At 41.4% G+C, this 18,621-nt stretch overlaps 1 protein-coding gene across 3 annotated transcripts; it reads right to left on the bottom strand.

The window, feature by feature from the left end:
• Positions 1-8,841: 8,841 nt before the first annotated feature.
• LOC118391198 (guided entry of tail-anchored proteins factor 1-like) lies at positions 8,842-18,485 on the bottom strand. Of its 3 annotated transcripts, none has more exons than XM_035782336.2 (5): positions 18,088-18,485; positions 15,910-16,075; positions 10,289-10,356; positions 10,065-10,125; positions 8,842-9,337 (listed from the first exon to the last, which is right to left on the bottom strand). In XM_035782336.2, the coding sequence occupies exons 1-5, from the start codon at positions 18,175-18,177 to the stop codon at positions 9,264-9,266; spliced, it is 459 nt and encodes a 152-aa protein (XP_035638229.1). In that variant the 5' UTR covers positions 18,178-18,485; the 3' UTR covers positions 8,842-9,263. The 3 variants fall into 3 exon arrangements, with proteins under 3 accessions (XP_035638229.1, XP_035638226.1, XP_035638228.1); XM_035782333.2 differs by having other exon boundaries at positions 10,011-10,125; positions 18,088-18,461; XM_035782335.1 differs by lacking the exon at positions 18,088-18,485 and adding an exon at positions 17,870-17,926 and having other exon boundaries at positions 10,011-10,125.
• Between the last annotated feature and the right edge of the window lie 136 nt (positions 18,486-18,621).

Consider the following 18,621-nt stretch of genomic DNA (forward strand, 5'->3'; position numbering starts at 1 on the left):
TGCAAAACACATTTAAAAACAAAAATTGAGCTCAGGTATATCCTGTTTCCACTGATCATTCTTGAGATGTTTCTACAACTTGATTGGAGTCCACCTGTGGTAAATACAATTGATTGGACATGAGTTGGAAAGGCACATGCCTGTCTATATAAGGTCCCACAGTTGACAGTGTATGTCAGAGCAAAAACCAAGCCATGAGGTCGGAGGAATTCTCCGTAGAGCTCCGAGACAGGATTGTGTCAAGGCACAGATCTGGGGAAGGGTACCAAAACATTTCTGCAGCATTGAAGGTGCCCAAGAACACAGTGGTCTCCATCATTCTTAAATGGAAGAAGTTTTGAACCACCAAGACTCTTCCTAGACCTGGCCGCCTGGCCAAATTGAGCAATCGGGGGAGAAGGGCCTTGATCAGGGAGGTTACCAAGAAGCCGATGGTCACACTGAGAGAGCTCTAGGGAACCTTCGAGAAGGACAACCATCTCTGCAGAACTCAAACAATCAGGCCCTTTATGGTAGAGTTGCCAGACGGAAGCCACTCTTCAGTAAAAGGCACATGACAGCCTGCTTGGTGTTTGCCAAAAGGTACCTAAAGACTCTCAGACAATGAGGAACAACTGCATTCCAGCCACTGTCTATTCCTCAAGTTACCACTGGCTAAATCTATGACATTAAAATGCCTATTTACTCTGTTCCACCTGACTGCACAATCCATTGTCTCATCAGCCCAGCCAGGCAATGTATAAACTTGATCTCCACTATAAAAAGATTCTGGACATTATCTCACATTTCATTTAGATTAACATTTCGTTTTCAACTGCGGAGATTTGGATATACCATGCTGTCTGTCTCTCTGACATTTGCAACATTGTTTACATTTTCAAATTCGATCACCAGCTGTCTCATAGTAATGAACATGTCGGGAGTCGGAACGAGACACAGTCAGGCAGAGTTTCTCAGCCAGTGAAATCATGAATCAGCTGGCATAATGTTTATGGATATATACAAAGAAATGTAAATTGAAAAGGTCAAACAAATTTGCAGTCTTTCCAACTTTAGTTTGAAGTGATTGTGTTAGCTGTGTTGTTGACTAGATCTTCTGAACAAGGGTCCTGACGAGAGAGCACATTTTCTATGCCAGGAGAAATTGCGCCTCATTAGCTCATTGTTATGGATGTATCCAAATAAATGTCAATAGAAAACAGTTTAAACAAATGCAAATGCAGCTACTGTTGTTATTCTTCTGCACTGTTTTACTGTGACTGTAAGTTAGCCGTAGTTGGCTAGCTAGCAAGCAAGGGATAAGAACGTTGCCAGCCAGTATGGCAATGAAACTTTTTGAACGAATGACTGGGTCATCTCCATAAACACAGAACAAGAAGACTGAACGACTGGGTCGCGCCTGTGGCAACCGAGCCGAAAGAAGGAATGACCAGCCGGCTTGGGTAGCAATCATTGTGGAAGGTTGAAATAGTATGAATAAAGTAATAAAAAATACAAATAAAATGAAAATATGTCAGTCATTATTTGAATATGTTGGTAACCCATTGTGTAAAAGTGATAATGCCCTCGAAGCCGGTGTTTGGAGAAGATATTGACACAGTTTGCCGGCCCTCGACAGGGTCTCGGGCCTAACAACACTTTTCGGGCATTATCACTTAACCATATGTGGTCAAGTATTTTGGCACAGACAAACAATAATATCAGCAAATACAGTAGAACCAATCAATTATATATTTAACCTACAGCAGACAACATGTATTGTAAAACAACAAGTGAAAAGGCCACGTAGGTCAATATCACACTGGACAGGTGGTTCCGCAGTGCAGGTGTCATCATCACCAGAGTCCAACTGAAGAGTTCACACTCTTACTAGGGTGGCATGTGGTGCACTGACGCACATTTGATGAGTGTGATGGGTAGGATCTGGTCAGGTTCAAAGACAAGGTCAAGTGGAGACTGTTTTATGGCTCAGGAGCTGTGCCCATTACTATGGGGTCATTACACAGCAAAGTAGCACACTATTTATTCATTGATAAATTACCCAATGATGTCTGTCCATGTCCTGGCTGTTACAAATGGAAAGGTTCACACACACAGAGAATTAGTTTTTTGAATCCCTAATTGCTGTTCACAATTATAATATGTCTGGGGAAGCTAACCATATCCTAATAATTATGATAGATCACACAGTATTTCCATCTAAATGAAAGGAAACGCCAATGTTGAAGAGTCAAGTTTCAGTCAGAAGTCTCTGAGATTCATTTCTCTCCCTCTACCACTAGAATGATCTGTAATATCCTAAATTGGAAAACACTATTTGCTCCTTTTGCTCACGTCTCTCCATTTTTTTAGGAGAATCCTTATGTATTTTTGGTAATAAATGTGTTTATGTAGTATCTTCATTTAATTATGAAAAGAGACAGAATTGCTTCTCCATTTAAAATGATAGCAAACTACAACCCTGCAAAGGGTAAATGGACAACATATCCTTGCCTTTTTGTACAATGAAGTATAGAGACCATATCTGAACATACTAGGGCGACATCTGGTGGATCCTACCTCCCCTGTGGGGAGGAGAAGCAAGAACCCCATCTGTCTGTCATTGTTCATCTGTGGCTCCAAGCTTTGGCAGGAAAGTGTACTACAACAGAGTGTACATATAGAAACATAGCTCCCATCAAAATGAGCATAAATTGAGTATTAATAACCACATGATGGTGCTAAAACTAGTCACATATTTTTGTCTAGTCACATATTTTAGCTGAGCTTGCAGCATGTAATACAACATAAATGTGATTAATCTGTTTAAAATTGGATAATTGTTCCACATAAAGCTTTGTTTCTTTGGTAATGAAATACCCATACATTGTTATCAAGTATATGTTTTTGCTGAATATGCCTCTACAGCATATTGAAACTGACAGTGCATCGCACTATGATGATGTCAATGGCCCAGTACCATTAAAATAAATAAAACAGGAATTGCATGAAGGTGGCAGCCAAAATGGAGTCCAGACAGGCTTTTATATCTGTGACGTGACGTAAAGGGCAGGGTGACATATAGAGACCTTGGAATGTCTCCAGACACAGCTGATATTGTATGGAAAGGAAAGCAGACAAGCATGAAAACAGAAAATAGGTAGTGGCGTGAGGGAGGCGCGGTAGGTCATGCCCTGGAAGTCTGCTGAATCTGGCTGTATGTTGGTTCTGAGGGATCATTACAGCCCTCTTCTCCATTAAAGGTCCTCCTGCTCCGATGTTATCTAGATCATAAGTTGTAACCCTTCAACATTTATCCATTGTCTCTGATGGTTTGACTTCTCCTTAAATATCTTCCTACCATTCTGCTTCTGGCCTCTTTTGCAAGTTTGTCACTGCAGATTGGTTAAGCTCAATTATCCCCCATTGTATTTCACCGATAACAAGCATTGAGACTGGGTTGTGACTAGGAGTTATTTTTCGTAGCAGGTGAGGATAGCCTTTTAGCTAACCCTAACATTTTCCTTACCTATAGGCGGTGGCCTATAGAAGCCTATTGTCCCACACTAATTGTCTTGTAGAGTATCTACTAAAAATGTACACTTTAAACTCCAGACAAAGGCTAGAGCAAGTTTGTAAAATATTTCATTTGAATGAAATGGCTCATTTGTGGCAAAAAAGATCAGCCAGAGACAAAACAGCTGATAAATGCCTAGGTTAATACCTAGGTGTCTGGTTAGACTGTAAACTCTCCTTCCAGACTCACATTAAGCATCTCCAATCAAAAATACATCTAGAATCGGCTTCCTATTTCGCAACAAAGGATCCTTCACTCATGCTGCCAAACATATCCTCATAAAACTGACTATGTTACGGATCCTTGACTTCAGTGATGTAATTTACAAAATAGCCTCAAACACTCTACTCAGCAAATTGGATGTAATCTATCCCAGTGCCATACGTTTTGTCACCAAAGCCCCATATACCACCCACCACTGCAACCTGTATGCTCTCGTTGGCTGGCCCTCGCTTCATATTCGTCGCCAAACCCACTGGTTCCAGGTCATCTGTAAGTCTTTGCTAGGTAAAGCCCTGCCTTATCTCAGATCACCATAGCAGCACCAACCCGTAGCACACGCTCCAGCATGTATATTTCACTGGTCATCCCCAAAGCCAACTCCTACTTTGGCCACCTTTCCTTCCAGTTCTCTGCTGCCAAATACTGGAAGGAATTGTAAAAATCACTAAAGCTGGAGTCATATCTCCCACACTAACTTTAAGCATCCGCTGTCAAAGCATCTTAAATCAAATCAAATCCAATTTATTTATATAGCCCTTCGTACATCAGCTGATATCTTAAAGTGCTGTACAGAAACCCAGCCTAAAACCCCAAACAGCAAGCAATGCAGGTGTAGAAACATGATGGCTAGGAAAAACTCCCTAGAAAGGCCAAAACCTAGGAAGAAACCTAGAGAGGAACCAGGCTATGAGGGGTGGCCAGTCCTCTTCTGGCTGTGCCGGGTGGAGATTATAACAGAACATGGCCAAGATGTTAAAATGTTCATAAATGACCAGAATGGTCAAATAATAATAATCACAGGCAGAACAGAAACTGGAGCAGAAACTGGAGCAGCAGCACGGCCAGGTGGACTGGGGACAGCAAGGAGTCATCATGTCAGGTAGTCCTGAGGCATGGTCCTAGGGCTCAGGTCCTCCGAGAGAGAGAAAGAAATAGATAATTAGAGAGAGCATACTTAAATTAAACCATAGCATCACCCCCCTGTAGCACGCACTCCAGCAGGTATATCTCTCTGGTCACCCCCAAAACCAATTCTTTCTTTGGCCGCCTCTCCTTCCAGTTCTCTGCTGCCAATGACTGGAACGAACTACAAAAATCTCTCAAACTGGAAACACTTATCTCCTTCACTAGCTTTAAGCACCAACTGTCAGAGCAGCTCACAGATTACTGCACCTGTACATAGCCCACCTATAATTTAGCCCAAACAACTACCTCTTTCCCTACTGTATTTATTTTATTTATTTATTTTGCTCCTTTGCACCCCATTATTTTTATTTCTACTTTGCACATTCTTCCACTGCAAATCTACCATTCCAGTGTTTTACTTGCTATAATGTATTTACTTTGCCACCATGGCCTTTTTTTTGCCTTTACCTCCCTTATCTCACCTCCTTTGCTCACATCGTATATAGACTTGTTTATACTGTATTATTGACTGTATGTTTGTTTTACTCCATGTGTAACTCTGTGTCGTTGTATGTGTCGAACTGCTTTGCTTTATCTTGGCCAGGTCACAATTGTAAATGAGAACTTGTTCTCAACTTGCCTACCTGGTTAAATAAAGGTGAAATAAATAAAATAAAAAATACAATTCACACAGGACACCAGATAGGACAGGAGAAGTACTCCAGATATACCAAACTGACCCTAGCCCCCCGACACATAAACTACTGCAGCATAAATACTGGAGGCTGAGACAGGAGGGGTCAGGAGACACTGTGGCCCCATCCAATGACACCCCCGGACAGGGCCAAACAGGAAGGATATAACCCCACCCACTTTGCCAAAGAACAGCCCCCACAACACTAAAGGGATATCTTAAACCACCAACTTACCATCCTGAGACAAGGCCGAGTATAGCCCACAAAGATCTCTGCCACGGCACAACCCAAGCTTACCGATCATTGCACCTGTACACAGCCCATCTGTAAAAAGCCCACCCAACTCCCTAATTCCCATACTGTTATTTATTTTGTTTGCTCCTTTGCACCCCAGTATCTCTACTTGCATATTCATCTTCTGCACATCTATCACTTCAGTGTTAGCGCTAAATTGTAATTATTTCACCACTTTGGCCTATTTATTGCCTTCCCTCCCTAATCTTACTACATTTGCATAGACTCAAACACACAAAATGCTTTAAATGGCAAAACCACCACTTTTGAACCTCATTTTCATTATCTCCAGCACAATACCAGTGTCTCCATATGTGAAAACGGCACATTTGGTAGCCCTTTCCATTCATTGCGGGTTTACGGGTTGAAAATGGCAGATTTTGTCATTGATACGTGCCTAAATTGGAATGCAGTGGCTGTACAGTAACATGCTAGACAGTAGGTCCTACATGATGTCAGAGCTCAGGTTCTCCGCTTCACAGAGATGTATGGGTTTTGACTGACAGCCAATATAAACTTGAGCACTGCACACAACAAAAAGATGCCCTCATCCCTCCCGCTAATTGGGATACTTTTGCACATTTGTTGTTGTCTGAGTGAGGGAAATGAGTTCTGAAAGATGAGACATTGAGGATTGTAATATCAAATAAACAAAAACAAGTGTGCTTGCTTCAGTTCCTTAATGGCAAAGCTAGGAGAGCTCAAAACAGCACCTTATAGTTGAAGGCTCTTTCCTTGAGTCATAAAAGCACATTGAAATTATTTTGGAACTGCGCACAGTTTGGAGGTGTGTGGCCATTTGGAGACACCAGTTAGACCTCTCCCTCAAACCCTTGTAATTTCAATTAATATTCTTATCATATTACTGAATGTATCCAGAGTATTTTCAGATTTCATTATTGACAAATACTGTGAAAGGTACAGTAAATGTAAAATGCACATAAAATCAACAGTAATGTTTGGATTCAGTCTTGTGTCAGGTGAACTGTTATGCCTTTGGTCTGATCATTTCCACATAATCTCCAAAGCCTTCTGTTCAATTGCTACCATGGTCATACATGTGTTTTTAAAGTTCTTCTGTTAGAAACATTTCAATTTGGCATTTCAAATTTTAAAAATGTAAAAACATTTCAAATTTTTAAAAAAAATTCTGCCCACTGGGACGGCAGGTAGCCTAGTGGTTAGACCAGTGGACCAGAAACCGAAAGGTTGCTGGATTAAATTCCTGAGCTGACAAGGTAAATAAATCTGTTGTTCTGCCCCTGAGCAAGGCAGTTAGCCCACTGTTCCCCAGGCACAGAAGACGTGGATGTCAATTGATTCAGGAGGGGTCTTGTTAAATGCGGAAGACACATTTCAGTTGTACAACTGACTAGGTATCCCCCAATCAGACTTTATGGTAGAGTGGCCAGACGGAAGCCACTCTTCAGTAAAAAGGCACAGAACAAGCCCGCCTAAAGTTTGCCAAAAGGCACCCAAAGGACTCTCAGACCATGAGAAACAATATTCTCTGGTCTAATGAAATTAAGATTGAACTTTTTGGCCTGAATGTCAAGCGGCACGTCTGAAGGAAAACTGGCACCATCCCTATGGTGGTGGCAGCATCATGCTGTGGGGATTTGTTTCAGCGGCAGGGACTGGGAGACTAGTCAGGATCGAGGGAAAGATGAACGGAGCAAAGTATAGAGAGATCCTTGATTTTTTTTTTAAACGTATCCAGAGCGCTCAGGAACTGACTGGTATGAACATAACAAGATTCAACAACTGAGATATAAACTGAACAAGTTCCACAGACATGTGACTAACAGAAATAGAATAATGTGACCCTGAACAAATGGGGGCGGGGGGTCAAATTCAAAAGTAACAGTTAGTAACTGGTGCATTAAGTACTACAGTGCATCTCCTCCTCATGGACTGTACCAGATTTGCCAGTTCTTGCTGTGAAATGTTACCCCACTCTTCCAAGGCACCTGCGAGTTCCCGGAAACTTCTGGGGGGGAATGGCCCTAGCCCTCCGATCCAAAAGGTCTCAGACGTGTTCAACGGGAATGAGATCCGGGCTCTTCGTTGGCCACAACAAAACACTGACATTCCTGTCTTGCAAGAAATCATGCACAGAACGAGCAGCATGGCTGGTGGCATTGTGATGCTGGAGGGCCATGTCAGGATGAGCCTGCAGAAAGGGTACCACATGAGGGAGTAGGATGTCTTCCCTGTAACACACAGCGTTGAGATTGCCTGCAATGACAACAAGCTCAGTCCGATGATGCTGTGACACACCGCACAAGACCATGACGGACCCTCCACCTCCAAATCGATCCCGCTAAAGAGTGCAGGCCTCGGTGTAACGCTCATTCCTTCGACGATAAACGTGAATCCAACCATCACCTCTGGTGAGACAAAACCACGACTCGTCAGTGAAGAGCACTTTTTGCCAGTCCTGTCTGGTCCAGCGATGGTGGGTTTGTGCCCAGTCAATGTTGTTGCCGGTGTTGTCTGGTGAGGACCTGCCTTACAACAGGCCTACAAGCCCTCAGTCCAGCCTCTCTCAGCCTATTGCAGACAGTCTGAGCACTGATGGAGGGATTGTGCATTCCTGGTGTAAACATGGGCAGTTGTTGCTGCCATCCTGTACCTGTCCCACGGGTGTGATTTTCGAATGTAGAAAGGCCTCTTTAGTGTCCTAAGTTTTCATAACTGTGACCTTAATTGCCTACCGTCTGTAAGCTGTTAGTGTCTTAACGACCGTTCCACAGGTGCATGTTCATTAATTGTTTATAGTTCATTGAACAAGCATGGGAAACAGTGTTTAAACCCTTTTACAATGAAGATCTGTGAAGTTATTAGGATTTTTACAAATTATCTTTGAAAGACAGGGTCCTGAAAAAGGGACGTTTATTTATTTATTTTGAGTTTATGAACTGTAACTCAGGCAAATCTTTGAAATTGTTGCATTTATACTTTTGTTCATTGTCGAAACACATTTTTAAAAAGAAGTATATTTCGTGTAGGCCTACTGCATGAGTTTTGATTCACTTTCCGATCTGCATCTAATTTAGAATAGACTAGCTAGAGGTTGACCTTGCACTTTCTATAACAGCCTTAACCTTCCGTGACATTTATCCTTGAAAGGTACTGTATGTCTTAACTTATAAATCCAGGCACAAATAATGTTTGGCATGTTTTTATTGATATGTCAACCACAAGAATAATTCTGGAAGAGGGTTAGAAAAGTAGGCAACCGACAAACACAAATGGAAAGCAGAACACTGTCATGTAGGTAAAATAATGATATGGCTTGAATCCTTCAGAATACGAACAAATTGTAACCAAAGTATTAAGCCACAATTTTTCACACTAGTTTCATGAAGAGGAATGGATTTGGAAAGAAAGAAAATGCAACAAAACAACCCTGCTGGTTTATCAAAATGCAGTGAAACAAAAAAAAGAAACAAACAGTCTCAACACAAAACATTTAAATATCAAGGCCAGTGTATGAAAAATATTTACAAATCTTCTCATTAAATTGAACTAAATATCAACAACAATTGCATAATTTGGTCTCAAAGTAGACAGTCAAGTTTAGGCTGTCAAGCCACCGCTTGGAGAATTATAGCCACTACCTTGTTACAAACAACTAGCCAGCATGTGATTCCAACACCACCTGAAACACAGGCACAAGAGCAGGTGAATGAATAATCATTATATTACCGTTTAGATCCAGATCCAGAGACCAGATCAATGTCATCTAACCTCATTTAAAATTGTAAACGATCCAAGATTCTCAATCACAGATCAAGCCAAACAATTTAAATCATAAAAATGTGACAAATCCACAGGCAGGGATTTAGAAGTGATCCATAGGTATTACTGTTCTTAGAGAAACATACTTTTGGGTTTAAATAGAGCTGAGGAAACATCTGCTCAAAAATGACTCTTTAAAGATGAGGGAACTGGTATTCATTCTGCTCTCTTTGAGCTTTAAAACAAAACAGACATTGAGTTGAATGGATTGAGTTGAATGGATTGAATAGCACTAATACAATCCTCATTTACCTCCATTACTGTTCATTTATATAAACAGTAGAGCTATCTGCATACCTAAAGGAAGCTACAGGTGCAAAGTACTGTAGGCTATACACTGTACAGTAAGTTCTGTTATCCTGAAATATCCCTGTGTGTCTGAAATAGCACTCTATTCCCTATCTAATGCACTACTTTGAAGAGTGTCCTTTGGTTAAAGGTAGTGCACAATATAGGGAATAGGGTGGCATTTGAGCCGCAACCCCTACTGGTGTTAGAGCCCCTCTCAGGGCAGGCGCTGTAATCTGTTTTACCTGCTACTCCAGATGGGAAGGCCACCATTCGCTCTAGAGGAGAAATCCACTTACTGGGCAAGACCGTCACTGGGTCAGCATAGTATTTCCAGATCAGAGAGATCATCAGCACAGCCTTGGAGAGACGGAGGGGGGGGTCAGTCATCATCCCCAGTCCCAAATCTCGATTAAATATTTGCAGTTTCCTATTGCAAGATTGTGAAATAATCCGAGCTACTATGAAAATATACCAATAAATGTAAAAAATAATAATAATAAATCTGCTCTAGTTCACTTACCTGCAGAATATAATACACTATGTTGACGACCCATTTGATTTTTGTCTGCTGACCAGTTCTGGATTTAACTGAGGGAAGAAAGGAAAATGCAAACTTCAGACAACAAACTGACGACTGGGTGTGGTTTCCCCACAGAGACAATTTGTCACAATGGGACTGTAAAGGTGTCTGCAGGCTTCCCATCCGAAACAGTTTGGAACAGTTTGTGCATATATTATGATGGCATTATGTGACGTTTTGGTCTTCGGCATGGGTTTCTTCGGCTGTTCGTGCACACAAAAGCATTTCTTGAGGTAAAGCGAAGTCGGTGAAACCGATTTGTCTCTCGATGAATGACCACAAACACTTAATCGAAGAATCCCTACTGTTGACCAATCACGGACGAAGGGGCATAGACTTTGGCTACAAACGTTGGCTTGCCACTAGAAACATTTGTGTGCACGAACAGCTGAGAAAACTCTTGACGAAGACCAAAACAAACAAACTATAGTCATAATATATATACACAAACTGTTCCAAACTGTCTTTAAGGCTAGCAGGTGAGACTGTACAACAGCTGGTTAGGAGTTGAGCGAGACAGTGACAGAGAGGTCAGCAGAAGTGTTGCCCCTCCCCAAAGAAGCTTTGGTCAAGCCACTGGAAGTGTCTGACGTCAAGGTCACCTTTATCTTCATTCATCCTCCACCAGCTCTACCCTGAGGATTATGGGAGATTTATAATTCAAAACCCTCCATGGATTCATACCGATAGCTGCATTCACTTAATCACTTTAGCCAACTACCCTAAAGATATTAACATTTCTACCAAGCATTATTTCCCTGTGCCATTGTCCTTGGACTATGAATTTGAAATGATAGGTGGTGTGGTAGAGTTACTGTGACTCCAGTGAGAACAGGAATATGCAGCCAATACAGCACATTCTACCCTTAAACTAAATGTCAACGGAGTGTAGTACGAACTACTTAAAAAGGCCTCTACGAGTATATACAGTGCCTTCAAAAAGTATTTACACCCCTAGGCTTTTTTCCCACATTGATATGTTACAGCCTGAATTTAGAATAGATTACATTTAGATGTTATGTCACTGATCTACAAACAATAATCCATTATGTCAAAGTGGAATGATGTTTTTAGAAATGTTTACAAATTAATTAAAAAATGAAACGTCTTGAGTTAATAATAATAAGTATTCAACCCCTTTGTTATGGCATGCCTAAATAACTTCGGGAGTACAAATGCGCTTAACAAGTCACATAATAAATTGCATGTACTAACTGTGTGCAATAAAGGTGTAACATGAATGACTACCACATCTCTATTAATTACATTTTGGATGGTGTAGCAATACACCCAGTCATGACAAAGATTCAGGCATCCTTCCTAACTCAGTTGACAAAGAGGAAGGAAACTGCACAGGGATTTCATCATGAGGCCAATGGTAACAGGAGAAAACTGAGGATGGATCAACAACATAGTAGTTAGTACACAATAATAACCTAAATGTCAGTGTGAAAAGAATTCCAATATTCCAAAACATGCATCCTGTTTGCTATATCGCACGACAGGGCTCCCGAGTGGCGCAGCGGTCTAAGGAACACCATACTCGTTGCAAGAAGCATCACTGCAGTCCTGGTTCGAATCCAGGCTGCATTACATCCGGCCGTGATTGGGAGTCCCATATGGCGCCGCGCAATTGGCCCAGCATTGTCCAGGTTTGGCCAGGGTAGACTGTCATTGTAAATAAGAATTTGTTCTTAACGGACTTGCCTAGTTAAATAAAAGGTTACACATAATGCAAAAAAATGTGGGAAATAAATTAACTTTTTGTCCTGAATACAAAGCATTATAGCAATGATCAACAACCAACTTGACAGAGCTTGAATTTTACAAAGAACAATGAGCAAATATTGTACAATCCAGGTTTGCAAAGCTCTTAGACTTACCAAAAACGGCTTAGCTGTAATTGATGCCAAAAGGTGATTCTAACATGTATTGACTCAGAGTTGAATACTTATCTAATGAAAATATATTAGTATTTTATTTTAGCATTATTTATTTTTGTGACTTGTGGAAGTGGTGTGCTTCTGAATGGTATTTTGTGTAGATCGTTGACAATAAATAACAATTAAATCCATTTTAATCCTACTTTGTAACAACAAAATGAGGAAAAAGTCAAGGGGTGTGAATACTTTCTGAAGGCACTTTATCAGTTCCTTTTGGACTGAATAACAGCCCTGTATTTGGTCGCCACTGTGGTTTGTGGAAGTTGTGTGCTGCTGAATGGCACGTTCTTGAAATGGAGCCCCTTTCCTTTCTGTCTCTGTTACTGTCAGGGGCTCCAGAGATTGTAGCGGGAAAATGAAAAAAGGTGAGTGAGGCGAGAGAAGGCTGATGGCAACAGGCTGCAGCTGTGCAGATGCCCCCCCAAATGAACACTCAGCTATTACCCTTCCTCTTAACATACACGGGAATGTACAATACATTAAGAACACCTGCTCTTTCCATGACATAGCTTTAACCTGGATTCACATGGTCCGTCTATGATCCTTTATTGATGTCACTTGTTAAATCCACTTCACATCAGTGTAGATGAAGGGGAGGAGGCAGGGTAAAGAAGGATTTTTAAGCCTTGAGACACGGATTGTGTATGTCAAATCAAATTTTATTGATTACATACACATATTTAGCAGATATTGCGGGTGTAGCGAATTGCTTGTTATCCTAGCTCCAACAGTGCAGTAATATCTAACAACTCACAACAATACACACAAATCTGAAAGTAAAAGAATGCAGTTAAGAAATATATAAATATTAGGACGAGCAATGTCAGAGTGGCATTGACTAAAATACATTACAAACTGGGTGCTTCGAGCCCTGAATGCTGATTGGCTGACAACTGTGGTATATCAGACGGTATACCATGGGTATGACAAAAAAATATATTTTTACTGCTCCAATTACATTGGTAAACCATTTATAATTGGAATAAGACACCTCCAGGGTTTGTGGTGCATGGCCAATATACCACGGCTAAAGGCTGTGTCCAGGCACTCCTCGATGCATCGGGCATAAGAACAGCCCTTAGCAGTGGTGTATTGGCCATATACCACACCCCCTCGTGCCTTACTGTTTTATTGGAATACAGTATATACATATGAAATGAGTAAAAGAGTATGTAAAAATTATTAAAAAGTGACTAGTGTTCCATTATTAAAGTGACCAGTGATTCCATTTATAGGGAAGCAGCCTCTAAGGTGCAGGGTTGAGTGACCGTGATAGTAGCCGGCTAGTGATGGCTATTTAACATTCAGATGGCCTTGAGATAGATGCTGTTTTTTAGTCTCTCGGTCCCAGCTTTGATATATACTTGTTCTGACCTCGCCTTCTGGATGAAAGCGGGTTGAACAGGCAGTGGCTCGGGTGGTTTATGTCCTTGATTATCTTTTTGGCATTCCTGTGACATTGGTTGCTGTAGGTCTCCTGGAGGGCAGGCAGTGTGACCCCGGTGATGCGTTGGGCAGAGCGCACCACCCTCTAGACAGCCCTGCGGTTGCGGGTGGTGTAGTTGCCGTACCAGGCGGTGATACCACCAGACAGGATGCTCTCAATTGTGCATCTGTAAAGTTTGTGAGGGTCTTAGGGGCCAAGCCGAATTACTTCAGCCTCCTGGGGGTTGAAGAGGCGCTTTTGCGTCCTCTTCACCACACTGTCTGTGTGGGTGGACCATTTCAGAAGCTTTTTGCCATCTCTACTGCGGTCCCGTCGATGTGGATAGGAGCGTGCTCCCTCTGCGGTCTCCTGAAGTCTACGATCAGCTCCTTCATTTTGTTGACGTTGAGGGAGAGGTTATTTTCCCGGCACCACTCCGCCAGGGCCCTCACCTCCTCCCTGTAAGCTGTCTAGTCATTGTTAGTAACCAGGCCTACTACTGTTCTGTCATCTACAAACTGGATGATTGAGTTGGAGGCATGCGTGGCCGCACAATGTTATTCTCAGAGGCAACTCGGAACATATTACAGTCCGCGTGATCAAAACAATCTTGAAGCATGGATTCCGATTGGTCAGAACAACATTGAATAGACCTTAGCACGGTTACTTCCTGTTTGAGTTTCTGCCTATGGGAAGGGAGGAGCAGAATGGAGTCGTGATCTGATTTGCCAAAGGAAGGGCAGGGGGAGTGCCTTGTAGCCATCCTGGAAGGGAGAGCAACAATGGTTGAGAATTTTTGAAGCGCGATTACTACAGGCAATGTGTTGATAGAACTTCAGTAGCATTTTTCTCAAATTTGCTTTGTTAAAATCCCCAGCTACAATAAATACGCCCTCAGGGAATGTGGTTTCCAGTTTGCACAAAGTCCAGTGTAGTTCCTTGAGGGCCGTCGTGGAATCGGCTTGAGGGGGAATATACACGGCTGTGACTATAACCAAAGATAATTATCTTGGGAGGTAATACGGGCAGCATTTGATTTTGAGGTATTCTAGGCCGGGTGAATACAAGGACTTGAGTTCCTGAACTTTATCACAATCACACCATGAGTAGTTAATCATGAAACACACCACCGCCTTTCTTCTTACTGGAGAGTTCTTTATTCCTGTATGTGCGATGTACTGAGAACCCAGCTGGCTTTATGGACGGGGACATGATATTCAGAGAGAGTATGTTACAGTCCCTGTTGCCTCTCTGGAAGGAGATCCTCATCCTGAGCTCGTCTACTTTATTGTCCAGGGAGTGAACATAACCGAGTAATAAACTCGGAAGCGGTGGATGGTGTACACGCCTCCTGAGTTGGACTAGAAGTCCACTCCGAATACCTCTTCTCTGTCAGCGGTGTCTTGGAGCAGCCTCTGGAATAAGTTCAATTGACCTGGGGGGGTATGATCAAAGGATGCAATTCGAGAAAGTCTTATTTCTGGTCGCAATGCTGGTGAGTTACCGCCGCTTTGATATCCAAAAGTTATTTCTGGCTGTAAGTAATAACACAAAAAAACATTCTGGGCTTATAATGTAAGAAATATCACACAAAACAAATGAAATACTGGAAAGTTGCTGAGATGCTAGCATAGCTTCCATATCTGTTGGCGCCATTCAGAGGGGGTTAGACTAAATGAACAGTAGGTGCCAGGCGCACCGGTTTGTGTCAAGAACCGCAACTTGACACAACTGTGGGAAGCATTGGAGTCATCATCCCTATGGAATGCTTGACAGCTTGTAGAGTCCATGTCACGACAAATTGAGGCTGTTCTGAGGGCAACTCAATATTAGGAAGGTGTTGTTCATGTTTTGTTCACTCAGTGTACATGTGCATAGTCCCCAATAGAGACATGGACCAAATTGGTTATTAAAGAGTTTTCCCATCTACTAAATCAGCTGAAAGGGAAGAGAAACAATTGGTGATACCTCCGCCATGTCTCATTATTTTAATAGTGTTGAATTTTGTGAAAATCTAAAAGTTCGGGGAACAATGCATACTTGTCTGTGTTGACTTTAGATAATAAACTATATTGGTTATGTTGAATAAGGTGTTGTGTGAGGCCTTTTGGTGTGACATTTCTAGAACATGTACATAAACGATCATAGCGTTGAGGGGTAGAGACAGAGATATAATGCCGTCCGCTTATTACCATAAGTCTTCAACTTGTCCGTCATCTTGTTGATCTTGCGCTCGAGCCGTGCGTACCTGGCAAACTCGTCCATCATGTTGATGGAAGAAAGCTCCTTCTTCATGGTCTGAATCGCTGCCCTCATCTCCATCTCATCTTCCACATTCTTCTGGAAAACTTTGGACAGCTTCAATAGAAGAAAATACAGCCAAAAATATCAATCTAATGGTTTCTAAGCATGTTATTCACGAGTTGCATTTTGATTCACTTAACTACTGGGCAGTGACTGGCTGGGGTAGCCTGCTTAAAAGTGAACTATGCAGTAAGGTATCATCACAGATAATTGTGTTATCAAACTGCAGGGTGTTAGCACAAAATAAACACAGGAATTAGCACTAATCAATGGCCGATTAAGAGGGATTCATGCGTTTTCTCCAGTTATTGATTTGATGGCAACATACTTGTGTATTGACAGTATTCTATTTGCTATTAGTGTTGCATGATATATCGAAACATATGTAGTTTTTTTTATACTAGACCATGACAAACGGTTCATACTAGAATTGTTGTTACTTTCGGTACTTCTGTAAAAAGCCTGCACTGGGAGTCTGGGCTGCATTCTGTTAGCTCCCCAATCATGTTGCACCGAAGTTAACACACTTGAATATTGTGACACAGCATGTAGAAATGTTTCAACTGTTCATTACTGTTCGCAAAACAATGTCCATACAGGCTAGAACACTTTACAATGCAAGAAGATACCAGTAGCTTCCAGCTTTGAAGGCTAACTTTCCTTGATAGCTGACAGCTAAAGCTAACATCAATTCCCTTCCCTAGTACTTTGTGATATTATGCAAACCATAACACAAAATATTCTGATTTAAAAGCTGATTGCCTCCAAAAAATGAATTCACTTATTTGGTCTTGGTCTCGCTCTCAAATCTCTCCCAAAGATTATCTATAGCCTCTGTTGCTCTGATGGGCCGCTCCCCTCTTTCCTTTTGAATGACGTCATTAATGATTAAAGCAACAGAGCACATTTTTATCAAAGAAGCTACTTCTAAGTAAATGTTGTTGATCAGTACAACAAATAAGTCCCAAATGTAAGGGAAACATATTGTATGTTACCTGTAGCCCCATGAAATCAGCCAAAACAAGCTAAATAACTTAATGCATGCACACACTCCTACTGAATATGCATTAACTTGTATTGTGGATAGGCCATGAACTACACCTTAATTCACCCAGTTTATCAGGAGACGTACAATTCAAATACCATTATGTTGTTATGTATTTATATTGGTAAAAACAAAGTCAAACGTATTGTATAATGTATTAATGAATGCATGCATACATGGCTGTCTCAGAAAAACTTTGAAGTAAAACAATTCTAGCATAATGATTTCAAGCATTTCACTACACCCGCAATAACATCTGCTAAATATGTGTACGTGACCAATACAAGTTGATTTGATATTGAGCTCAATATATCCCCAATAATTGAACAGAGTAGTAGTTGAATGTATCTGTCTGGATCAAGCGCCATTCGATTACTTTAGCTCATAAGCATTATTGTTTTGTTGTTAAGGTATCGAGTGTCAAGTATATATTCAACTTGGAAGTCAAAATGCTGGTATCATGACAACATTATCTGCTACTGTGGCCTACTATGTGGCCAACACGGGATTTGGTGTTTAAGGATCTGACAACATTTTACATTAGTTTAAATGTTGCTTATGGAAGAAGAAAAAACACTCATTTGAATCAATATCACTTTGCCATTGCACTAAACCCATGAGATATGCACAGCTAGACTCCATTATACACGTGATGTTATTTTCCAGATTTCAAACTCAAATGTACTACATACCCAAATCTGGCATTTACCCTTGTATCACGGAAATGTCTTAGACTAAAAACACCTATGGTGCTAAAAAGAGCAAGGGAGGATCAAGTCAAATAAATTCATAGGGAAGATTACATCGTTTTGGTGAGAGGGAGATGAACAGTCACAACCAGCCATTAACTGCCGGCGGGTCTTTGTCAATCCCGCCCAGTAGAACGAACGTCATGTCATGTCTCTGTGCTAAAATGTTACAGATAAACATGCCGGCGCAATTTAAAAGTTTGAACACACATTTACCGGTACAACTGGGCTACAATTTCTACACAATGTTACCACATGAATGGCATACTCACATAGGAGGAAATTGAAGGTAACAACATTTTGACGAGGTTGCACAAGACCACAGACCCTAAGACCAGCAACCAGACGTACACAGTCGCCATTTTCCTTTGATTATTTACAAAAGCCGTCGCTAGGGAAGCACACCCCCTTGTCTTTCTACCCCGTGTAGATAAAAAAAAAAACTGATTAATTTGTATTTTTGCCTAGTAACGTTGGCCTGTTTTATTTATTTCCCCCCAAAATCATACGTGTATGAAAATACTGCATTGTTACTTTGTATTCTGATAATATGGGGTGTTGTGTGTAGGGAATCTCTCCATATGTGGAGTTTAAACGTTTTAACCAATATTTTGCCATAAAGGGTATGAGGAAAACAGTATAAGGAGTGGGTGTCGTGGTTTCCCACCCCTCGTCGAAAGGCAAATAAAATATAGATCTGATTGGCATGTAAAGATATCCACACAGGTATCTCGCTATGATTTGAAAATGTGTTGACGACTCCTAAAGCCAATCAATGGCCAGGGGCGGAGAGTGGTTTGTCCGTC

Source organism: Oncorhynchus keta, chromosome 12 (assembly GCF_023373465.1).
Source record: "Oncorhynchus keta strain PuntledgeMale-10-30-2019 chromosome 12, Oket_V2, whole genome shotgun sequence".
Taxonomy (NCBI): Eukaryota; Metazoa; Chordata; class Actinopteri; order Salmoniformes; family Salmonidae; genus Oncorhynchus; species Oncorhynchus keta.